This window comes from Entelurus aequoreus, linkage group LG10 (assembly GCF_033978785.1).
Source record: "Entelurus aequoreus isolate RoL-2023_Sb linkage group LG10, RoL_Eaeq_v1.1, whole genome shotgun sequence".
Taxonomy (NCBI): domain Eukaryota; kingdom Metazoa; phylum Chordata; class Actinopteri; order Syngnathiformes; family Syngnathidae; genus Entelurus; species Entelurus aequoreus.
In genome coordinates this window covers 13445687-13472251 of record NC_084740.1, presented here as the reverse complement: position 1 = coordinate 13472251, position 26565 = coordinate 13445687, and the positions used below count along the sequence as shown (strand labels likewise).

The 26565-nt window shown below is 40.3% G+C and overlaps 1 protein-coding gene across 3 annotated transcripts; it reads right to left on the bottom strand.

Annotated features, from left to right (window-relative positions):
• Positions 1-20915: 20915 nt before the first annotated feature.
• Positions 20916-26565, bottom strand: LOC133659299 (uncharacterized). Of its 3 annotated transcripts, XM_062062038.1 has the most exons (3): positions 25899-26565; positions 25628-25841; positions 20916-21688 (listed from the first exon to the last, which is right to left on the bottom strand). In XM_062062038.1, exons 1-3 carry the CDS (start codon positions 26203-26205, stop codon positions 21580-21582), a joined length of 630 nt encoding a protein of 209 aa, XP_061918022.1. In that variant the 5' UTR covers positions 26206-26565; the 3' UTR covers positions 20916-21579. The 3 variants fall into 3 exon arrangements, 1 of the variants encoding a protein (XP_061918022.1); XR_009827616.1 differs by lacking the exons at positions 25628-25841; positions 25899-26565 and adding an exon at positions 24823-24916; XR_009827615.1 differs by lacking the exons at positions 25628-25841; positions 25899-26565 and adding an exon at positions 23231-23452.

The following is a 26565-nucleotide window of genomic DNA, read 5'->3' as shown; positions in this document are numbered from 1 at the left end:
ACCCGGCAGAGGACAAGGCACGAGAAAAACAGGGGGAAGCCAGACCCCAAGCCAGCGAGAGACCACACCCCACACGGACAGAAAGGCGGGACGCCCCGCCCGAGGGGCCCGGAGACCCCCCGCAACCGGACGGGAAGACCGCCCCCGCCCCACCGGCAACAGGGCCCCCACGAGCCCCCCCCCACCCCCGGAGAGCGCGGCGAGGCCAGCCCACGGCCACCCCACCCAAGCCGGCCGCCACAGGACCACCCAGCACGGGGCCACAGGAACCACCCACCCCACCCGCAGGGACCCCAACGATGGAGATGGAACAACCAGCAACCGCCCCGCCGAGTCCCCCCCCCCGAGGTAGGGGAATAAATAAATAAAATAAATAAATACATAATAATAATAATAATAATAATAATATTAATAAAATATATTTTTTTTAAAAAGGGGGGGGAAAATAAATAAATAAATAATTAAATCTATTTATAAAAATAAATAAATAAATAAATAAATAAAAAAAGAATTAAAAGAAGATCACAGACATGCTGACACACAAGGTCGCTACCCCAACAACTGGCCGACTCGCAGCACCTCGGAATACCCTGCAGCACCAAGCCACCACAGTAGACGCAGGGACCAGACCCAGCAGGCCCCAACCAAGACGGCCACCCGGAAGGGATGGACGGCGGGACCCAGGAGCTCCAGACACGCAGTCCGGATGCAGTAGCCTGAGGCGCCGACCCCCACCCGACAGGCAGGCCCAGAACGTACCCCCAGAAATATACATACATATATATATACATACACATGTACACATACACACACATACACATGCACATATATATACATACATACATACATACATACACACACACACACACACATACACATACATATACACAGTTTGTCAGCCCCGACAACCACCACGCGCGCGCGCTGCCACCAGTCACAACATCAGCCACCCCCCTGCACCAGACCCAGCAGCCACGGGCGCCCACACCACAAACAAACGGCAGCAGAAACAGCAGCCACAACACCCACAGACAGCCAGCACCACCCAATCAAATCAAAGCGATCAAAAAATAAACCGCGACCGGCAACCACACGCCAACAGGATCACAGATACCAGCCAGCGCCAGCCCGCCAGCAAGCCCAAACGCCAACACGCAAACAAGAGACACCAACACCCCCCCCGCCAAAAGACCCCACCACCCCAACCCAAACCCGCACAAACACACCACCGCCCAAACAACCGAGACACAGTATCCAGACCAGACACGGGCGCCGCGCCGCCACCACATCAGGTCGCCAACACTGTTCAGCTTTTATTGCAAAAGCCTTATGTGTTACACTTGTGTTACACGGTGGTCAATTTGACAGCAGTTTTTAATTTAAAATTAGTCTGTGAAGGTTGCCCTCCAGGGGGTTCTTCAGACCACCAAACACCGACATGGGAGCGCGGATCAGAGTTTTAATATTGTTTTATTTTGTCAGAGTTCGTGCAGCGGGTTGCTTCCCAGCAACTGCCTCCTCGGGTGTCAGTCTCGCTCTCGCTCCAACTACCTCTCTCCTCCCAGCTGCTGCTAATAAAGGGCGACAGGTGATTAGGTGACAAGGCCCACCTGGGGCATCTACGCACCTGTCGCTGTCTTCGAGGCTGGTCCTGGCACACCCCGTTCCGCTGCAGGCCCGCAGGCCACGCCCACCTCCACATAGTCATTGTCTTTTGAAAATGTATTTTAGTTTTAGTCTTATTTTAGCCATTTAAATTGATTTAGTTTTGGTCAACAAAATTACACAACATTTCAGTCAGCTAAAGTTACAGTAAATTTAGTCAACTAAAACATAAGGTTTAAAAGATAAGGTCTCTTTTATTTAAAAGTACCTTTATTTAGACTACATGTTTAACACAAAAATGGCATGATCTCATGGTCAAGGATGATGTAGATCAGGGATCTCAAACATGCGGCCGACGGGCCAATTGCGGCCCGCGAGACGTTATTTTGCGGCCCCCACCTTAGTATGAAAGTTTTAAATGAATGGCGCTTGACAGCGTTGTGTGTGGCGCTGAACGAATCTACCAATCACGGTGTGGTATAAACTGCCTTTAGTGTCCTCTAGAACCTGTCACCTCACCATCTTTTACTCCATACAAACAGTTTGTATGAGGCTTCTGCAGGCACACACAAGTGATTGCAAGACATACTTGAGGAACAACCATACATGTAACACTGAGGGTGGTCGTATCAACAACTTTAACACTCTTACAAATATGTGCCACACTGTGAACCCACACTAAACAAGAATGACAGACACATTTCGGGAGAACATCCGCACCTAAACACAACATAAACACAACAGAACAAATACCCAGAATCCTTTGCAGCCCTAACTCTTCCGGGCTACAAAAACACCCCCGCTACCCCCAACCCCGCCTCCTACCAACCCCGCCCACCTCCCTCCCGCTGGCTCCAGACAGAGACGATTTTTGATGCAATATTTCTTTGTTGAGCACAGGGGCACCCCGAAGTGTCTTATTTAATTTAATTTCATTTCATTTTTATTTATCTCCTTCACTGATGTGCATCTTTGATCGATAGACAATTATCAGAATCAGAATCAGAATCAGAATAGTTGTATTGCCATTGTTTGAGAACGGGTTCACAAACTAGCAAACTATACCTCAATTATTCAATTATACATTTACACACCAATGCCTGAGAAGGAGCAGGATGAAGGAAAAATCTTATATTTTTCTGCCCCCTTCAACATAATACGTAGACTTACTTAATGATATCATATAAACCAACAATTACATCCAAATATAACGAAGACACAACAAGTGCAAAACTTCATGAAGTACAAACCGAACAAAAAAAACAATAGAAGTAATATACACCTCACGGGATGATACAAAACAAATACAAAACCATGCAAAAAATAAGTAAAATAATAAATATAAAGCAAAATGTAAACACTATGGCTGTCCATATGATCTTATTGTTCTGTCTTTATATATTTTTTCAATTGGAATACATTTTTAAAATCTTTTATCTCATTGTAAAGAGAATTCCATAGTTTAACCCCCACCACTGATATGCACATTTGTTTTAAAGTTGTCCTTGAATACTGATGTTGGAAATGACCTTTTCTTCTATGCTCTTCATTCTCAGAAGTGATGACAAACATTTTTTGTAAATTGGCTGGTAATGTTTTACTTTTAGCCTTAAACATGACACATAATGTCTGTAACGTTACTAGCTCCTGTAATTTCCGGAAAAGGGTGGAGTGTCATCTCCGGGTTGGGGAGGAGATCTTTAAGGTAAGTTAATGTTAAAGTACCAATGATTGTCACACACACACTAGGTGTGGTGAAATTTGTCCTCTGCATTTGACCCATCCCCTTGTTCACCCCCTGGGAGGTGAGGGGAGCAGTGAGCAGCAGTGGTGCCGTGCCCGGGAATCATTTTTGGTGATTCCACCCCCAATTCTAACCCTTGATGCTGAGTGCCAAGCAGGGAGGTAATGGGTCCCATTTTTATAGTCTTTGGTATGACTCGGTCGGGGTTTGAACTCACAACCTACCGATCTCAGGGCGGACACTCTAACCACTAGGCAACTGAGTAGGTTGTCCCAAGTGGAGGAGTTCAAGTACCTCGGAGTCTTGTTCACGAGTGAGGGAAGAGTGGATCATGAGGTCGACAGGCGGATCGGTGCGGCGTCTTCAGTAATCCGTTGTGGTGAAGAAGGAGCTGAGCCGGAAGGCAAAGCTCTCAATTTACCGGTCGATCTACGTTCCCATCCTCACCTATGGTCATGAGCTTTGGGTTATGACCGAAAGGACAAGATCACGGGTACAAGCGGCTGAAATGAGTTTCCTCCGCCGGGTGGCGGCGCTCTCCCTTAGAGATAGGCTGAGAAGCTCTGTCATCCGGGAGGAGCTCAAAGTAAAGTCGAGAGGAGCCAGATGAGGTTGTTCGGGTATCTGGTCAGGATGCCACCCGAACTCCTTCCTAGGGAGGTGTTTAGGGGACGTCCGACCGGTAGGAGGCCACGGGGAAGACCCAGGACACGTTGGGAAGACTATGGCCTGGGAACGCCTCGGGATCCCCCGGGAGGAGCTGGACGAAGTGGCTGGGGAGAGGGAAGTCTGGGCTTCTATGCTTAGGCTGCTGCCCCCGCGACCCGACCTCGGATAAGCGGAAGAAGATGGATGGATGGATGAAAATGTCAGTTAATTTTGTCATCGTCTTAGTCAACGTGCATTTTGTTTTGATTCGTCGTCGTCTTATTTTTTGTCACGGGAAAATTGTTTTTTGACGATAAAAAGATTAGTCAACAAAATTGACACTTCTGTATCAATAATGTATTAATGCTAATACAACATTGGTTTTGCTGCTGCTGTGTTGGGCAATAAACATGTGTTCGGACATGCATATTTTTTTTCTCCCCACAGTAATGAAAACAACACTATCATAGTTGTCAATTACTCCCTTTGTGAGGCAGCATGTGTCGGAATTATGCTTCTTTTATAAATCAGCTTTGTGTCAGACCGACACAAGAGACAGAAGGGGGTAAAGATTGATTGACAGAGACATGTCCATGAAGGTGGCTCATTTTTGTAATGAATAATTAAGAGTGCAGTGTAATGTGTGTGGTAAGGGTACACTGCAAAAAGTCAGTGTTCAAAAACAAGAAGAAAAAATACAAAAATGAGGGGTATTTTATTCGAACTAAGCAAAATTATCTGCCAAAAGAACAAGAAAATTTGGCTTGTCAAGACTTTCCAAAACAAGTAAAATTAGCTAACTTCAATTAACCAAAAAATACCTTAAAATAAGAATATTCTGACTAATAACAAGTGCACTTTTCTTGGTTGAAAAAAAAAAAAAGAGAACTTTTTGCTCAATATGTTGAAAAATATTCTTAAATTAAGTAAATGTTGGTGCCATTATCTTGACATAATGATATGCGCTCGGCATTACATTCCTTGAAACCAGCAAACTTATGCTGAAAACTAATGTATTGTTCTCAATGGAAAGGCAACAAGGCAACCGCTTGTTACTCTCGGGGTCTACTAGCCGCTCAGGCAAATCATTTGGTCTAAAAATAAATTTTTCCATCGACAACATGACATCATCGCGCCAAGTGCGTGCTCTTTCAGTCAATTAGTGCGCATATATACAGCCGGGCCCCCGGCCAAAAATGTTTTAATTGTAATTTTGAAGAGTTTATCTGAATGTGCGTGAATTATTTCTGTTCAAAATTGTTAGAAATGTCACATCTTAAATGTTTAAATATTAACTGTCAGTTTACTGTACTGTGCCAACTGTACTACTATATGAGTACCTATTTTCTATTGTTTCATTGAAAATAAAACAGCAAAAACAATTTGGCTGTCATCTGTTTTAATTATGAGACAATTGTGTCAGAGTCATGATTTTTTTTTTTCCAAGCTTGAAATAAGAAATTATTACTTTAAAAAAGTAGTTTTATACTCGTGAGTGTTGATGACACAGCTTTGCAACAGTTGATATTCTAGTTTCAAGCATGTTTTACTCAATATAGGTCATATAATCTCAGCAACAAGATATAATATCTTACTGAGATCATTTAGGACCAAATCCCTTAAAACAAGACACTCTAACATGAAATCTGCTTAGTGAGAAGAATTATCTTATCTTATCAGAAAATAAGCAAATATCACCCTTATTTGAGATTTTTAATCTCACTTAGATTTCAGTTTTTGCACTGTGCAGTTTGTGTAAGTGTGTGTGATCAAGCACGGTGAAGGTTTGACTTGTATTTTCACATGAGAGTGGGTTTAACTGCCCTAAAATCTTACCACAGCAGCGCGGGATGGGCCTGTTTTTTTTTATGGGCCTGGTTTGATGTTCTGATCAGAACCTGGCAAATGTGCCCGTTTCATCTCTCAATTACTGTCAGGTTTTGAAGCACCGACGTTCTACCTTCATCTGTCACAATATGGCTCAAGTTTGTTGAAGCATCTGACAAATAAAGGCGAGCCGGCGAACCCCAGAAAAACAAAAGCTAAACGAGAGAGAGCGAGGCAAGCGGGCCCAGCAGCTGTTGCCGTTTCAAAGCCTACGCCATGCACTTAAGATGAAATCTATTTTGTTTCAAGTTGCGCACCCGGCCTCGCCTCATGAGGGCTCAAGGGGTGAGGAGAGAAAGAGACAGATGGAGGCCGAGGGAGAGCGCGAGAGCGAAATCTGTTTGATTTGTCAGAAGTTTTTTAATTTCATCTGCAGCTGTCAGGATGCCGACGATCCACACCTCATCACCGCCTTTTATCTGACTGATTTCACCCCGGGCGCCAGACACTCTTCTCAATACACGCTCACATAAGAGCCGGGGCATGAGAAGATGTATTGTGCAACTGTTCATTAGCTGAAGAACACAAAAGAACAACAGAAAGACAAGCACCGTTGTTTGAGTACACAATAGTATTATTGCCTTGTAACATTTACTCAAATAAGGGGGTTAGTCGAGCAATGTGCAGGGCTGATACTCCAAAGCTGGGTCTCAATTCGGCGGCTGCATCCTTCGCAGTGCGCATTTCAGGGGGGCTGACGTCATCGCGGCGCGCGGAGGCTGTCAAAAAGCTCCAAGTGTCCTTCAAATCAGGCCCACAAATGTGGCCTTTTCTCCCATTAGCAACAAGTGTGCATGCCGTGTACACTTCTCACCCTTTCATATCCCAAGATCCTTTGCGCACCCTATGTTACGGTACAGGGGGAAGAAATGAGGCGTGTCACTAATCCAAAATTTGTACGGTGTGACTATCTGTTGCGTCTAACTGAGTATTACCGGGTTTGGTTGAGTGATAGGCGGAAGTCCAGATAGGGCAGGAAGAAGAAGGCAAGGCAACTCTATTTGTATAGCACTTTTCATACACAAGGCAGACTCAAAGTGCTTCACAGCACAACATGTGGTACAACAAAGTGAAATGAAAGAAAATAAAAGCAAAATTAAAATGAAAATAAAAACAGTGCGGACGTTAAAAGTTAAAAGATTAAAAGATTTAGCTGAAAGCTAAGGTGAACATAAAAGTTTTCAGTCTAGTTTTAAAAGTAGTCAGAGTTGGGGAAAGTCTGACATCTTCAGGAAGTTTATTCCAGCTATTTGTTCCATAGTGACTGAATGATGCTCTCCCTTGATTTGAGTTTACTCTTGGAACCGCTAACAGATTGGTCTCAGAAGGTCTTAGTGATCTAGAGGGCTTATATAGTGGGAGCATATCGGTGATATACTTCGGCCCTAGACCATGTAGTGATTTATATGTGAGCAGGAGGATTTTGAAATCACTTCTCTGATGTACAGGGAGCCAATGTAAGGATTTAAGAATTGGTGTAATGTGCTCACATTTTTTTGGTCTTTGTTAGAACTCTAGCAGCAGCGTTCTGAACAAGCTGTAGCTGCCTGACAGTTTTTTTTTGGGAAGACCTGCAAGGAGACCATTACAATAGTCTAGCTTACTGGTAATAAAGGCATGTACAAGTTTTTCTAAGTCTTGAGCTGACATGAGCCCTCTAAGTCTTGTTACATTTTTGAGGTGATAGTAGGCTGATTTTGTTACTGATTTGATGTGACTGTCGAAATGTAAATCAGAATCTAAAATAACCCCAAGATTTCTGGCTTTATTTGAGGTTTTCAGCGTCAGTGATTGAAGGTGTTGGATGACTTTAAACCTTTCTTTTTTAGCACCAAAAACAATTATTTCAGTTTTATCTTCATTTAGTTGTAGGAAATTTTGGCACATCCAGTGTTTGACTTGCTCAATGCACTGGCACAGAAGATCTATGGGGCGATAGTCATTTGGTGATAGTGCTACATAGATTTTGGTGTCATCGGCATAGCAATGATGGTCAATGGTATTATTTTGCATAATTTGTCCTAGTGGGAGCATATAGATGTTAAATAAAGTCGGCCCCAAGATTGAACCTTGGGGGACTCCACACGTTACGTTGGTTGGTTCTGATACAAAGTCACCAATGGAAAAGACGAGAGGAAGAAGAAGAGAATTGCAAAAAGGAAAGGGACACAACTGACATAATTTGTCCAAAGATGACGTAAAAGTCGCAATCAGGTCGCATTTCCGTTTAGACTGCGGTCACATTTGAAAAGATCAGATTCCAATTGGATTCGGACTACCTCGGCCTGTTTACACCGCACACCAAATCTGATTTGTTTGCCCTCAACTGACCCAGATTGGATTTTTTTGCCAGATTAAAACGCTCCAAAGTGCTTCGGCCACATATGATCTTTTCAAATGGGACTTCAGTCTAAACGGAAATGCGACCTGAATGCGGCTATGGGCGAACTACGTCATTCGTGTGCACGGGGAAAGACACAGCCTGCCTTGCGGAAGTGGATACTTCATCACAACCCTGGTTTTAGTGAGCAAAGTCTTTTCATAGCAGGCAAATTTTCGGTGCGTCACTAGTCAATAGTGCGCAAATAATAGGCTATATGTAATATATAAATATACAGTACAGGCCAAAAGTTTGGACACACCTTCTCATTCAATGGGTTTTCTTTATTTTGATGACTATTTACATTGTAGATTGTCACTGAAGGCATCAAAACTATGAATGAACACATGTGGAGTTATGTACTTAACAAAAAAAGGTGAAATAACTGAAAACATGTTTTATATTCTAGTTTCTTCAAAATAGCCACCATTTGCTCTGATTACTGTTTTGCACACTCTTGGCATTCTCTCGATGAGCTTCAAGAGGTAGTCACCTGCAATAGTTTTCACTTCACAGGTGTCATAGTTTTGATGTCTTCAGTGACAATCTACAATGTATATAGTCATGAAAATAAAGAAAACACATTGAAATGAGAAGGTGTGTCCAAACTTTTGGCCTATTTTGATTCCGAAGAAAAAGTGATTGTTGAAGGCCTGGAATTGACGCTCTGGTGTATTTGCTAACATGTTACGCACATTGCGAAGTTGTTTACATAAGTGAGTTGAAAAATAAAGCTAATGTAGATCCACGCTGCCTTCTCTACTTTACAGCCATAAAAAGTATAGAACCCTCCCAAATAAATTACACTATATAAATCCATTCATTCATTACATTACTTTCATTTATTTTCACTTTAAAAAACACTCATTTTTAAAGTGTGGCGACCATATCTATGGTGGCGACCTATTTTATTTTGCAGTAGTAGTTCAAGTTTATTGTTTATTGTTTATTGAATGGATCCCCATTAGCTGACGCCAAGGCGACTGCTAGTCTTCCTGGGGTCCATATAGGAGCATACAAAATTAAAATACAAAGAATACATGCATTACCAGACATTATACAATGGAAAAATACAACATAAGATAAAAAGCTAGTTAAAACCAGTATTAAAAATTCACATCATGTGGGCAGCTGCAATAGGTGTTTCTTCAAAGCTGTCTTGAATGACAATTTACTTTGTGAGAGATTAATGTGAGATGGCAACCCATTCCAGAATGATGTACATCTATACATGACTGTATGTTTGAGGAAATTGGTCCTGGGAGCAGGAAGTGTCAAATAGCCATTGCTGGCATTCCTAGTGCCATGAATATGTGTGTTAGTTGATTTTAAAAACTGTTTGTAAAAGTAATCTGGTGATTGATCTAAAAAGTTAAAGTTAAAGTACCAATGATTGTCACACACACTAGGTGTGGCGAAATTATTCTCTGCATTTGACCCAACACCCTTGATCACCCTCTGGGAGGTGAGGGGAGCAGTGAGCAGCAGCGGTGGCCGTGCCCGGGAATCATTTTTGGTGATTTAATCCCCAATTCCAACCCTTGATGCTGAGTGTCAAACAGGGAGGTAATGGGTCCCATTTTTGCAGACATTGATATGACTCGGCCGGGGTTTGAACTCATGACATACCAATCTCACGGCAAACACTAGGCCACTGAATAGGTCCCACTGAGTAGCGACTTCCTTGTTCATTTACGGAATCCGGTCAACTTCCTTTATAGAACTGTGCATGCAAGTGACGTTTAGGGCCACATTGGACCCTGTGTGAAAACCAATGCACTGCAAAAAGTCAGTGTTCAAAAACAAGAAAAAAAATTACAAAAATGAGGGGTATTTTATTTGAACTAAGCAAAATTATCTGCCAATAGAACATAAAAATTTGGCTTGTCAAGACTTTCCAAAACAAGTAAAATTAGCTAACTTCAATGAACCCAAAAATACCTTAAAATAAGTATATTCTCACTAATAACAAGTGCACTTTTCTTGGTAGAAAAAAAAAATGTTGCTCAATATGTTGAAAAATATTCTTAAATTAAGTAAATGCTAGTGCCATTATCTTGACATAATGATATGCGCTCGGCATTACATTTCTTGAAACCAGCAAACTTATACTAAAAACTAACTTATTGTTCTTAATGGAAAGGCAACAAGGCAACCGCTTGTTACTCTCGGGGTCTACTCGCCGCTCAGGCAAATCATTTGGTCTAAAAATGCATTTTTCCATCGACAACATGACATCATCGCGCCAAGTGCGTGCTCTTTCAGTCAATTAGTGCGCATATATACAGCCTGGCCCCCAGCCAAAAAAATGTTTATTGTAATTTTGAAGAGTTTATCTGAATGTGCATGAACTATTTCTGTTCAAAATTGTTAGAAATGTCACATGTTAAATGTTTAAATATTAACTGTCAGTTTACTGTACTGTGCCAACTGTACTACTATATGAGTATGTTGTGTCCTGGGTATGACTCAAAACTGCATCCGGTGATGAGGCTTCAGTTCGGGAGTTCTGGAGTTTTGGGGAAGGTGGAGCTACCCCTCAGTCACCATTGCTCCCAGGGGGTGGTAGTACCTGTCAGGGTCCCAGCTATGGGTTGAATAGCATTTCAAAGACCTCGACGGTGGAAGTGGCGGAGGATGACACTGCATGTCACAACGGCACTGAAGGCGGATGAAGGCTGCAACAGAGGGTGGTCTCCAGTCGTCATGGATCCATGCCACTGGATCAAGGCCCCTCTCTGCCAAGGACCGTGTGGTGGCTGCAGGCGCATCAGTCTCCCCACGCTAAAAGACGTCACGCGCAGGCGTCCTCCCGAATGGGAATCCATCCATTCTGATGACACAGCTTTGCAACACTTGATATTCTAGTTTCAAGCATGTTTTACTCAATATAGGTCATAAAATCTCAGCAACAAGCTGTAATATCTTACTGAGATCATTTAGGACAAAAACCCTTAAAACAAGTAAAACACTCTAACATAAAATCTGCTTAGTGAGAAGAATTATCTTATCAGACAGAAAATAAGCAAATATCACCCTTTTTGAGATATTTAATCTTACTTAGATTTCAGTTTTTGCAGTGTGGTGGTCAACCAAGCTAAGATAGATGACTGTTGTACAGCAAGCAGTGCGCAAACTATCCTCAGTACAAAAGAGGCCTAAATCTTCTCGTGAAAAGTAGATAGGAGCAAAAACTATGCAATTAAATAAATCCCTATACTTTATCAAAAAAAGATTGGCTCATGAAACGAAGGATTATACGTCGGTCATGTTCCCAGAAATATCGAATGATTGGGCTCTAGGCGCCATTCCACACAACAAAACAGATGGAAACTCAGAAAAAAATGGAGGTCTTCAACTTCTTGGTGTGGGCCTGCGTCAAGGAAATTGGTATCAAGAGTCTTCCGGGGGGCAGCACGGTGGAACAGGGGTTAGCGCGTCTGCCTCACAATACGAAGGTCCTGGGTTCGATCTTTCTGTGTGGAGTTTGCATGTTCTCCCCGTGACTGCGTGGGTTCCCTCCGGGTACTCCGGCTTCCTCCCACCGCCAAAGACATGCACCTGGGGATAGGTTGATTGGCAACACTAAATTGGCCCTAGTGTGTGAATGTGAGTGTGAATGTTGTCTGTCTATCTGTGTTGGCCCTGCGATGAGGCGGCGACTTGTCCAAGGTGTTCCCCGCCTTCCGCCCGATTGTAGCAGTAGAAAATGGATGGATGGAGTCTCCCGGATAAAAATATTTTTGCACAAATACGGTTGTATTTCATGATTTAAAGGCCTACTGAAATGAATTTTTTTAATTTAAACGGGGATAGCAGATCTATTCTATGTGTCATACTTGATCATTTCGCGATATTGCCATATTTTTGCTGAAAGGATTTAGTATAGAACGACGACGATAAAGATTGCAACTTTTGGTATCTGATAAAAAAAAGGCTTGCACCTACCGGAAGTAGCGTGACGTAGTCAATTGAACATATACGCAAAGTTCCCTATTGTTTACAATGATGGCCGCATGAAGTGAGAGAGATTCGGACCGAGAAAGCGACAATTTCCCCATTAATTTGAGCGAGGATGAAAGATTTGTGGATGAGTAAAGTGCAAGTGAAGGACTAGTGGGGAGTTGAAGCTATTCAGATAGGGAAGATGCTGTGAGAGCCGGGGGTGACCTGATATTCAGCTGGGAATGACTACAACAGTAAATAAACAAAAGACATATATATACTCTATTAGCCACAATACAACCAGGCTTATATTTAATATGCCACAAATTAATCCTGCATAAAAACACCTGCGTGTTTGTTACGCTAGCTCCTAGCTCCTCTGCTAGCTCCTAGCTCCATAGAACACGCCAATACAATTCAAACACCTGATCAACACACACAATCACTCAGCCCAAAAGACCGTTCACCTAACCCAAGGTTCATAAAGCTTATATATTTTAAAAAAGTTACGTACATACGCAAAAAAAAGCGATCAAATGTTTAGAAGCCAAAGCTGCATACTCACAGTAGCACGTCTGCGTCTTTGTCATCCAAATCAAAGTAATCCTGGTAAGAGTCTGTGTTGTCCCAGTTCTCTACAGGCGTCTGTGTATCGAAGTCAAAAGTCCTCCTGGTTAGAGTCTCTGTTATCCGAGTTCTTCCATCTTGACTGCATCTTTCGGGAATGTAAACAAAGAAGCGCCGGCTGTGTACTGTTGTTGCTGACTACGTTCGAAAAATACGTGCATTTCGCACCGACAACTTTCTTCTTTGCTTGCTCAGCTTCCTTCTCCATAATGCAATGAACAAGATTGCAACAGATTCACGAACACAGATGTCCAGAATACTGTGGAATTATGAAATGAAAACAGAGCTTTTTCGTATTGGCTTCAATGTGGAAGGCATACCCGTGTTCGCCGGTCTACGTCACGCGCATACGTCATCCTCAGAGGCGTTTCGAACCGGAAGTTTAGCGGCAAATTTAAAATGTCACTTTATAAGTTAACCCAGCCGTATTGGCATGTGTTATAATGTTAAGATTTCATCATTGATATATAAACTATCAGACTGCGTGGTCGGTAGTAGTGGGTTTCAGTAGGCCTTTAACTACGCTTCTAAGAGGCCATGTTTGTTGCTTTTGTACGAGTCGTTTACGAGTAGTGTGTTTTTCCCCGTCTTTATCAAAATATAACGATAGATGTCAACATGTGCTGAAAGCTTCATTTATGATCGCTGCCTTTGGTAAACGCTTAACTCTTTTAGGTTTTGCTCACATTTGGTTTCTTTAATTTAGACACGCCGAGTTGGTGCTTTTCGAAACACTCGTAGCAAGCAGTGCTCGGGACAAGGCATAAATAAGACACGCTGATTGGCAGCCGGTGTGGACCACTCGTAGCAAACATGTTTGAGAAATACAAATGATATCAAGATAATACTTAAATGGGACGTAATAACCGTCAAACAAACCTTTAATGAAGTGATCACTGCAAACTCATGCATTCTTCAAATCTGCTCCCTTGGACTGGAGTGTGAGCTGCTTTTCTTGTCGGCGCTCTTCCCCCCTTTTTGATTACCTCTCGAGGAACTCTGAAAAAACGTTTATCCTTTTAAACCAGACCTGGGCATTCTGCGGCCCGCGGGCCGCATCCGGCCCTTTGTGCGTCCCTGTCCGGCCCGCGTGAGGCCAATTATAAATTACAAAATAAATTTTAAAAAGTATCTATGTCGAGTGTGCAATACAACGGTGCTGCTTTTGTTTTGAAAATCGTTATTTGTATTACTTCCGTGTGGACGTATGCGTGATTGTGAGTGAATGTGAACAACTGCAATTACAAAATAAAGTTGAAAAAACATCTATGTCCTGCGCGCAATACAACTGTGCTGCTTTTATTTTGAAAAGTATTATTTATGGGCGTGTGTCCGTGTGTAACCTGTGAGTGAAGGTGCACATGCAGCGACAAGTGATGCACGGTTTACACCCGAGACGCCAAAAAGAGAAAAGTTGATGAGGAATGCCGTGTTTTCAACAAGACATGGACTGCAAAGCAACGTTCCCTCTAAGGTGCGTGCCTGCGCAATTGCGCACTGCTCAAGCGTCCGCTGCGCGCAGCAAGTATATGCCGCGCACCAAATCAAATCCCATCTGAATTCTAAACAAAATAAACATATTTATTCTATGGAATTTTGCAATGCAACTTTGAGTGACAGTGACAACAAGCGGCCCTAACGGTGTTCGTCAACACCGTTCAATTGAACACCGTTCAATTATTGTAACGTCTATCGAGATGCTTCGAGGACAGGAATTATATCGATCACTTTATTGAACAAAACTGTTTATATTCGGACATAACCACACCAAAACATGAGTAAAACAATTCTATCTCGAAAAACTAGTCATTTTCTGCCGTACAAACCAGGCCAAAACCAACTTGTCATCTGTCACCAACACGCATAGCACTAAACCACTGGTGCGTTTAAGGCCACACAAAAAGTCGGACAACTCAAACACCACACAAAGTTACACTATGACTCCTCAGTCATACGTGTGCTTATTTTACTGTCATTTATTATTAATGTTAATTTATATATATTAGTCATGGAATGCTGTTACACACACTATGTTGAAGTATTACTATTATTATTATTATTATTATTATTTATCTTACGGTATATATCAAAAATAATATTGAGCAAAATTTAATTGAAATATTGTCGATGTGGCCCTCCAGCAGTGCTCGGGTAGCTCATGCGGCCCCCGGTAAAAATTAATTGCCCACCTCTGTTTTAAACAATCCGTACAGCCCAAAAACAACACAAGTAGAGGGAATTTTTTCCTTAGAGAGAGGCTAAATGGCGCCATTGAAAACAGAGCTAGCTTGACCACCACCAATATCCGTTGGGCGGAACGTGAGCCGGGCGTGACGTCAGTGACATCCCAGCAATAGACGCTGGCTGCAATATCTTCCTCATAGTGGAGTCTCGCCGGATGAGATTTTACGAGAATTACGGCTCGTGACAGAAAAACAACCTTTAATGGAAACACCAACAAATCGCAAATGTAATTTGTCGAATTTTTTTTAAATATTGCTTTTGTTTTGCGAAAAACTGCAATGGGAAAGCAGATAGTGTAGACGTGTTCTCTGTCACTTGAGGGCAAACAAGATCAGATTTGATTTGCAGTGTAAACAGGAATGTACAAAGTTCTGTGACATATTGATCCGAACTTGGGTTGTACGGTATACCGGTATTAGTATAGTACCGCGATACTAATGAATCATATTCGGTACTATACTGCCTCTGAAAAGTACCGGTCCACCACCCTCCCCCGCGGTCGTCACGTCGTGTCATTGCTGGTTTACGAGCAGACGAGCATGTTTGGCGGCACACAATCACGGAGTACTTACAAGCAGACACAGTGTGTAGACAGAAAAGGGAGAACGGACACTTTTTGGCTTAAAAACTAACGATAAAGGGGAAGTTGTAACACTGAAACCCCCACCGGAAGAGGTGCTTTAAAACATGGCTAGCTAGCTAGCGGAAAAACGTCCATCCGCAGTCTGCAGTGTTTTAGCTACTTCTAAATCACTAATCCTCGCCTCCATGGCGACAAATAAAGTACGTTTCTTACAAGTATCATCCCTGCAGGACGAGGAATAGCTAAACATGCTTCACTACACACCGTAGCTCACCTCCTGAGGGAACTCTCCTGAAGGAATCAATAAAGTACTATCTATCTATCTATCACCGGCGTCACGATGTAAACAAACGCCATTGGTGGATCTACACCTGACATCCACTGTAATGATACCAAGTACAATACCGTATCTAGTCGATACTACTATGATTATGGTGATATTTTTTGGCACCACAACATCTTCTTTCGTTTTTCTTAAATGTATATTATGTTTATAAACGCAGGAAATATGTCCCTGGACACAAGAGGACTTTGAATATGACCAATGTATGATCCTGTAATGACTTGGTATCGGATTGATACCCAAATTTGTGGTATCATCCAAAACTAATGTAAAGTATCAAACAACAGAAGAATAAGTCATTATTACATTTTAACAGAAGTGTAGATAGAACATGTTAAAAGAGAAAGTAAGCAGATATTAACAGTAAATTAACAAGTAGATTAATAATTCATTTTCATTCAATTTTCTACCACTTGTCCTTAATAATGTTGACTGCATATCATTCATAAATTAGGAGCCTTTGTTTGCTTACTTACTAATAAATGACAAGTTGTCTGGTATGTTCATTATTTTATTTAAAGGCCTACTGAAAGCCACTACTACCGACCACGCAGTCTGATAGTTTATATATCAATGATGAAATCTTAACATTGCAACACATGCCAATACGGCCGGGTTAACTTATAAAGTGACATTTTAAAATTCCCGGGAAATATCCGGCTGAAACATCGCGGTATGATGACGTATGCGCGTGACGAAGTCCGAGTAACGGAAGTTATGGTACCCCGTAGAATCCTATACAAAAAGCTCTGTTTTCATTTCATAATTCCACAGTATTCTGGACATCTTTTGCAATTTTTTTAATGAACAATGAAGGCTGCAAAGAAGACAGTTGTAGGTGGGATCAGTGTATTAGCAGCGGACTACAGCAACACAACCAGGAGGACTTTGTTGGAGCGCTAGCCGCGCTAGCCGCGCTAGCCGCCGACTTCACCTTGACTTCCTACGTCTCCGGGCCGCCAAACGCATCGGGTGAAGTCCTTCGTCCTTCTGCTGATCGCTGGAACGCAGGTGAGCACGGGTGTTGATGAGCAAATGAGGGCTGGCTGGCGTAGGTGGAGAGCTAATGTTTTTAGCATAGCTCTGTGCAATCCGGTTGCTAAGTTAGCTTCAATGCGTCCTTAGCACAGCATTGTTAACGTTCGCCAGCCTGGAAAGCATTAGCCGTGTATTTACATGTCCACGGTTTAATAGTATTGTTGATTTTCTATCTATACTTCGAGTCAGGGGTTTATTTCTTTTGTTTCTATATGCAGTTAAAGCAAGATGCTATCACGTTAGCTCGTAGCTAAAGCATTTCGCCGATGTAAAAGGCACTGAATGTCCATTTCGCGTTCTCGACTCTCATTTTCAAGAGGATATAGTATCCGAGGTGGTTTAAAATACAAATCTGTGATCTACAATAGAAAAAGGAGAGTGTGGAATCCAATGAGCCAGCTTGTACCTAAGTTACGGTCAGAGCGAAAAAAGATACGTCCATCGCTGCCTCTCAAGTCATTCACTGTAACGTTCCTCATCTACGAATCTTTCATCCTCGCTCAAATTAATGGGGTAATCATCACTTTCTCGGTCCGAATCTCTCTCGCTCCATTGTAAACAATGGGGAATTGTGAGGAATCCTATCTCCTGTGACGTCACGCTACTTCCGGTACAGGCAAGGCTTTTTTTTATCAGCAAGCAAAAGTTGCGAACTTTATCGTCGATTTTCTCTACTAAATCCTTTCAGCAAAAATATGGCAATATCGCGAAATGATCAAGTATGACACATAGAATGGATCTGCTATTCCCGTTTAAATAAAAAAAAATCATTTCAGTAGGCCTTTAGGGACACACTTGCAATAAGAAACATATGTTTAATGTACCCTAAGATTTTTTTGTGAAAATAAAGCCAATAATGCCATTTTTGTGGTCCCCTTTATTTAGAAAAGTATCAAAAAGTACCGAAATAATTTTGGTATCAGTACCGGTACCAAAATATTGGTATCGGGACAACACTAATCTGAACATTAAATATTATTATCCCTAGAAAATTCTAATAAAGACGGATTGTCTTGAGTCTAGCATGCAAAACAACAACAGGTGGTGCCAATCAACTTCTCCCTCATCAAGTCTGAGCTTCATGTCACCTGGAGGGATGAAGCCAGATGTCTCAAAGACTGGGCTAGTTAGAAGCCAACACAATTGAGTTAATGCTGATTTCATCATTCAAGCCATCACACAACTGTCGAACATGATATGCTTCTTTTAAATTGCAATCTACCAGTATTGAAAATATTCCGTGCTAAATATTCAAAAAGAGCTAGGCTTTCAGTATTGGTAGGAATATTATAGACAAAAGTCTGTTCTACATATGTTATTTTCATTTACTTCCTATGTGTATCAGCTGCTGACTTTTTATTGTAAATTAGTATTCATTACTCTTCATATGCCCATTATTGTATAGCTAACTGACAAGGGCCAGCCTTAATGCTAACATTACATGGTGTGACACTGCCAGCCAGAGGTAAAATATGGTACAACATCATTCCGACAGGCTGGATGTTTGACCACTCTTCTTGGCAGAAATGTCCATAGTGGTTGTTTGGTTTCCTGGCATTGACCTGGTTTTAAAGCAGGGGGGTCCAAAGTGCGGCCTGGGGGCTACTATATAAATAAACATTGATTGATTGATTGATTGATATTTACAGCCCGAAGCTCATTTTTTTATTGGCCTGTATCTTAAAGACAAAATAATCACATCCCAGGTAGAAAATTACACAAAAAAGAAAAAGAAAAATTGCAACCAGCCCAAATCCTTCTCTAAATGCAATCTGAATAACCAAATGGCCGACGACCTGTGCTTACTGGTCTTAGATTTCCATGCAATCCCGTGAACATGTGTACAAATGTCTTGTGAGATTGTTTTCCAGAGTGCTAAAGCTTTCAAAAAGGTTTTATTTGGCAAAATAATGTATGTAAAGAAAAATAAGAAATGAAATATCAAGGGGGTTGGATTAGATATTACCAGAGGCGGGTAGAACGTGATACATTTACTCTGTTAGGTTTACTTACCAGTAAGTTCCTTTTTGGATGAATTGTATTTAGTAGTTCAAATGCAACACTTCTTACTTTTGAGTATTTATATGAACAACAAACGTACTTTTTCCGTTACATTGCGTTTCATTCTGATCGCTAGATTCAGACTTTGCATTTACAGTATATCGTCATTATATTCATTTATGTTAAATCTTACTTGTGAAAAGTAATCCCCCGATTCCTATTTTCAACAGTCCGCTCATTTGAGCAGGAAAACGCTGAACACCAACCCGGCATCTTAGTTTTCTACCTGTCAACTGTCAGTTGACAGGTAGAAAGAGAGGAGCCGGCGAACAGCTGGTTCCTCATCACCACTTCAAGATGGCGGCCAAATTTCTCGCGTCACAGCAGCCAATGCTGCGTCTACTTATAAGATGTCTATGGGGTAACCAACAGCAGCCATTTTGAATGTTCGACCACTAAGTAAAATCCAGAAGTGCGTCTTCGGTCACATCGTTACAACACAGCAATAAAATTATTAGAAATTAGTCATATTATTTTTATTTAAGAAACTTGGTTAGGTGACGCAGCGTGGGTATGAATCATGGATACCTATTTAAATCTTATTTAATTTATTTGCGATGAATGTACGGTACATTTTGCGGGTAATTTAGATTTCTACCAGCAGAGGGGGCTATAGCTTAAAGTGAGTTTGGTTAAAACAAACAGTACTTTAAAATAATGATGCTGTCTTATTACAAATCTTGCTGCAAAAACTTTCCTGTATTGCTCTTTATTTTATAAAACAGTCATACCGTCATACTATTTTTAAACTAATATTGTAAAAAAAACAAAAAAAAAACCTAATATTGTAGTTCATTGCTTATTTTTTGGTAAATGTCTACCCAATGAGGAAAACAGCAACATGACAACAATATATGGAAGTTTTTAATACTGTATAAATAAAAGCATTATTTCAAGTGTGCCATTTTTTACATTTACACAATCAAACAGGACAATTGTAGAAGTGCATATACTCAGAAGACGCACACGTAAAATATAAATTCATGAAGTTTTACCTTCCCTTTGCTGCTTGGATTGGGAGACAGAAGTACTAGTAAACGTTTTCAAATCAATGTATTAATTATGTTAAAATTGGTCATTTTTACCCAAAAATAATTATGAATCTCTTTCATTTTTGTACAAAATATGCATCAAATAAATTCAAGTTTGATTTAAAAACATTGTAAAAATCGTTTCACATATATATAAAAAAGTGTGAAGAATTTTTAAAATGTAATTCTGCCTAATATAATTGAGCCTGGGTACACTGTAATTACATTATATTATTCCGTAATGTAAGACAAAATGTCAGCCATTTTTGTTATTACGTAGCATTTATTTGTATTTTATTTATTTATTTATTAATGAAAGTAATAATTGTCAATTATTAATTGTTAAAACAATTTACTCCTAAAATTAGGACATCTAAATAAAATACACAAACCCTCAGTGTTTTTCATCTAAAATTAATATAATCTAAAAAAAACATTGAAAAAAAACACTCAAATCACTAAAGATCAGTTTTTAGAAAATCGATAATATTGCATTGTAATTACATTATATTATTCCGTAATATAAGACAAAATGATGTAAGCCATTTTTGTTATTACGTAGCATTTATTTGTATTTTTTTTTATTTTATTTATTAATGAAAGTAATAATTGTCAATTATTAATAATTGTTAAAACAATTTACTCCTAAAATTAAGACATCTAAAAAAAAATACAAACAGTCTTCAGTGTTTTTCATCCAAAATATAATTTTAAAAAACATTGGAAAAAAACCTTAATCACTAATGATCAGTTTTTAGAAAATGGATAATATTGCACTGTAAATAAATTATATTATTACGTAATATAAAACAAAATTATGTCAGCCATTGTTGTTATTATTTAGCATTTATTCGTATTTTATTTATTTATTAATGAAAATAATAGTCAATTATTAATTGTTAAAACAATTTACTTCTAAAATTAGGACATCTACAAAAAATACACAAACCTTTTTCAGTGTTTTTCATTTAAAATTAATATAATTTAAAAAACCTCAATCCCTGAAGATCAGTTTTTAGAAAATCGATAATATTGCTCGGTTTCTACGGTAATTAACCATCATATTGGGACCTCTCAATATAATGTGTCGATCAGAACAATCTGGAGGTAAAATTATTGTTATAAAAGGCAACTCAGGTGTGCCTAATCTTGTGTCCTGTTAGAGTATCAACAAAGAGGTCACACGTGACCCCTTTTATGGGACTTTAGCAGGCTAAATAATAAATTGGCCCGAGTCAGTGAGCACAAACGTGTTCCAGAAGCACTTGAGCAGAAGACATGTGATCCTGTGTGCACAGGCTCCTGTGTCTCATCGCTTGTAACCAGAGTCCACGCTTTGTTTGCTCGGATAAAATCACCTTCGGAGCCTGAAAGAAGTTGACCTACAGTGCAAAGAAGAGTCTGACCCCATTAGGATTATTGCTGGTTGGTTCTTTTTTTTTTTCATGAATCTGTAGCAGAGATTTTGGAGTGGTGAGGTTGGGACAGAGCTGGTCTGTTGGTGTAAATGTCCTCCACTGGTAGAAGGAAGGTGACCGTCTTCATCTTGGCTCTGCAGGGACAAATTGGACACTTAAAACTTCAACCTAATGCACACACTCACTTTAGGGACATTTGCTATATTTAATGTTAAAAAAAATAAAAATAAAATATGCATGGAGGCTAAATACTGCAGAAGAAAAATAAAGACACTTTCTTTTGCCGTCTCAAACAAACAAAATCACATATAAATGATTATTATAACCAACATGCAATAAAAGTCTCTTATTGTTATCTTATTGTGTCTTTCATCATATTAACAATGCCACTTGTTGCTCGGCAGATTTAAGGTTCGATCATGATAGGATAGGTCATGCAAAAGTGAGCTCAATGCTAATTAGACACAAACTTGGGATATTGTTAATAAAAATGTAATAAAAATGTATACATTTTTAGAGTGATTTTTATCCAAAACTAAAATTTGCAACCAAAATAAGTGTAATCATTATCAAACTAATTTAATTTGCTCGCACATCCTCAAATTGTCTTTTTGCTTGGCAGATGTGCCTGATAAGCCAATACAAATGTGAGCATAATGCTAATTAGACACATGCTAGAGAAATCACAAAAAACACACATTATACATAATACATTTAAAATCCATCCATATATCCATTTTCTACCGCTTGTCCTTTTCGGGGGTCGCGGGGGGTGCTGGAGCCTATCTCCGCTGCATTTGGGCGGAAGGACAAAGTCACCACCTCATTGCAGGGCCTACATTTAAAATGGTAAATAATTTTCATATATTTTTATTTTAGAACCAAATTATGTGTAATCATTATCAAACTATTAACTGATTACAGCAGATCATCATAATTGTATTTTTGTCCTGCCACTTGTTGCTAGGCAGGATTCACAAGATTCTATCGAACAAAAATCATAAATGAATTACTAAAAAAAAGTACTACAATTGCAAAAACTATACATTTATTGTAATGAACTAAAACATGAACTTGCATAAGTGACTTTTTGTAGAAAAAAAAAACAAAAAAAACACGAGGTATGAATTATTAGGGGAAAAAAATGAACTGAAAATAATTTGTCATGCAACGCTAGTAACAGTTTGCTGCCTGTTACTAGGAAGATTTCATGGGGTTCTTTCAGGACTGCCCCATGATAGGCAAAGAAAAAACATATGCAATAGTCACTCCCGGGATTTATTTAAAAAAATAAATAAATAAATAAATAAAAAATTATATATATATATATATATATATATATATATATATATATATATATATATATATATATATATATATATATATATATATATATATATATATATATATTTTTTTTTTTTTTTTTTTTTTTTTCAAACGCTTAAATACACCAATTTTTATTTTGTTTTTCTTATAGACAAGTTAATTTATACACATACAGTACAGGTCAAAAGTTTGGACCCACTTTCTGATCCAATGCGTTTTATTTTAATGACTATTTACATTGTAGATTGTCACTGAAAGCATCAAAACTATGAATAAACACATGTGGAGTTATGTACTTTACAAAAAAAGGTGAAATAACTGAAAACATGTTTTATATTCTGTTACGGTACCGTGGCATCGTGATGCCGGAGGTCGTCTTTCCAAGATGCAGAGGAACGTCAGGAAGCAGTTTACAGGTAAGAAGTATGATTTATTCTTAAATGCAGACAAAAATATTCTGCGCGGTGCCCACAGCACGGAAAACAAGAATGGGTTAGCCAAAAGGATGCTAGTCAAAACACGGACTAGGCGCATGACGGAGAACGTAACTTTGTTGCATTGGAGCAAACAAAACCACCAGGCCAGGTGAGGCAAGTGGATGGAATAAAATAGCTCTCTGATTAGTGCCCAGGAGCAGGTGAGCGTCCCGAACATTAATCAGAGGCAGGTGAAAACAATCTGCCATCATGGCAACTAAAACACAAAACAGGGTTGCTAAAACAGAACTTAAACAAGTGAATCAAAACGTAAACAAACTATGATCTGGGCAACGGATCCTCAAAATAGCCACCCTTTGCTCTGATTACTGCTTTGCACACTCTTGGCATTCTCTCGATGAGCTTCAAGCACACCTGTGAAGTGAAAACCATTTCAGGTGACTACCTCTTGAAGCTCATCGAGAGAATGCCAAGAGTGTGCGATAAAGTAATCAGAGCAAAGGGTGGCTATTTTGAAGAAACTAGAATATAAAACATGTTTTCAGTTTTTTCACCTTTTTTTTTGTACACAACTCCACATGTGTTCATTCATAGTTTTGATGCCTTCAGTGACAATCTACAATGTAAATAGTCATGAAAATAAAGAAAACACATTGAATGACAAGGTGTGTCCAAACTTTTGGCCTGTACTGTGTGTGTATTAATGTGTTGCAGCATCTTAAATCACTAGACTGGTACCATTACTACAAACATCATTATTAAAAAATGTTGTTGCTTGTTTCCGGGCAGAATTCATATGCATGCCACTTTAAATAATCTGAGTTACACAATGTTGTGGAGCGACTGCCTCAATAAGCCAATTAAAATGTTGTACATAAATTAATGCGCTGCTGACCCGTCTCCGCTCGGGATGGTCTCCTGCTGGCCCCACTATGGACTGGACTCTCACTATTATGTTAGATCCACTATGGACTGGACTTTCACAATATTATGCTAGACCCACTCGACATCCATTGCTTCCGGTCTCCCGTAGGAGAGGGGGGGGGGGGGGGGGGTCCTGCGGTCCTCTCCAAGGTTTCTCATTGTCATTCTCATTGACATCCCACTGGGTTGAGTTTTTCCTTGCCCTTATGTGGGATCTGAACCGAGGATGTTGTTGTGGCTTGTGCAGCCCTTTGAGACACTTGTGATTTAGGGCTATACCAGGGGTCGGCAACCCAAAATGTTGAAAGAGCCATATTGGACCACAAATACAAAAACAAATCTGTCTGGAGCCGCAAAAAAATAAAAGCCATATTACATGTGTCATGAGATAAACATTTAATTAAGAGGACTTAAAGGAAACTAAATGACCTCAAATATAGCTGCAAATGAGGCATAATGATGCAATATGTACATGTCGCTAGCCTAAATAGCATGTTAGCATCGATTAGCTTGCAGTCATGCAGTGACCAAATATGTCTGGTTAGCACTCCACACAAGTCAATAACATCAACAAAACTCACCTTTGTGCACTCATGCACAATGTTAAAAGTGTGGTGGACAAAATGAGACAGAAAAAGAAGTGGCATAAAACACGTCCTAGAAAGTCGGAGAAAGTTATACAAGTAAAAAAAACTATACGGTGAGTTCAGGGACCGCCAAAATTAGTAGGACAAAACGGCGCTCGCCAAATACTCGAATCAGTGAAGCATGTTTAATACAAACAGTGTGATTTATAACAATTAGGGAGGTTTGTGTCATGTTTGTCCTCCTACAGAAACCATACTAAAACAAAAAAATAGATTTTTTTTCCCCTCATCTTTTTCCATTCTTCATACATTTTTGAAAAATCTCCAGAGAGCCACTAGGGCGGCGCTAAAGAGCCGCATGCGGCTCTAGAGCCGCGGGTTGCCGACCCCCGGGCTATACAAATAAACATTGATTGATTGATTGATAAAGAAAAAAGCATAAAAATTGAAAATATTTATATATGTTTTTTAATGTTTTCTTATTTGTTGGAATAAATGTAATGCATTTTTATATTTTTTAAATTGGTGCTTCGTATTAGACATTTACAGCACCATCTACCTTATTTAGTGGGATACTGCACCAGAGTTGTGCCCAACAAGAGCTGTATAAAAAATAAAAAAAAAGTTTACTGTACCTTTAAGACAATTTTAACAGACACTGGTTGTATTATACTGGTATATTATACTCTTACTGGTTATAATTTGGTGTCGGTCGAAACGCACTTCTCCATCCTGAGAGCTGTTTCTCATATTTTGGTGGTGTTACCGAGCTAAAATGATTGACAGCATTGATTCTGACCTGTTCTTCTGCACATATTCCTGCAGGGACTTCCTGTTGCCGGCAGAGTCGTCCCCAAGACCGCTGGATGAGACCTTAGCGAGGCTCTCAGTGCCGTGAGGGATCTCCTCCTGGAATCCATCAGGGTCCGTTTGCCCTTCGTCTGCCAGAAGCGAGGTAACGGCAGGCAGGCTGGAGCTTTGAGAGTACCTCCGCACTGTCATCACATTGTCGTCTGGGAGATGACAGCAACGTATGAGATATAGATATAGATACATGGATAGAAACATACCTTTGTGTTTTTTCAGGATGGGAGCAGATGTATTCCTCCTGAGATTCCCAGAAGGGTTTTCCTCCATCACCACAGATACTTCCTGGTCCTGGTCCTGGTCCTGGTTCTGGTTCTGGTCCTGGTCCTGACGCAGCGCTCTGTTCTCAGCCTCCAGCTTCTTGATCTCCTGCCGCATCTCCATGATGACCCGAGCCAAGGTGCGGGTGCTCTCCATGGTGCTGCTGCTGCGTTGCCAGAACCACGGCTTGCCAAACACTGGAGGATTAGGCGGTGACTCATGGTGCTGCTGGGCTTTGAACACGCTCATTTTCCTCCAGGTGCACAATCTGAGGCCGGATCTCGGCGGCCACGACTGCAGCTCATAGCGCCGCTCGGTAGATCAGCCCTCGGGGAGGAGCTTTTATTTATTCATCAGCAGCCGGCCGGGTATTGTTTCTGGAAAACTAAGCAGGGGTCCTCCTAGATCTGAATCCACATCAAGCTTGGTGGTTCTGAATGCACCACAGGGGGCCACTTTTGTCTCTAAAGCATTTATCTGACGTACCTCTTAGGAACGACTACTTTACTGTAAGGCAAAGGAATGTTTATTACTGTACAAGTCAAATAACAAAGAATACGTTTTTAGTACTTAGTCACCAAATCAGTTCATCATTCAGATTATGTTAAA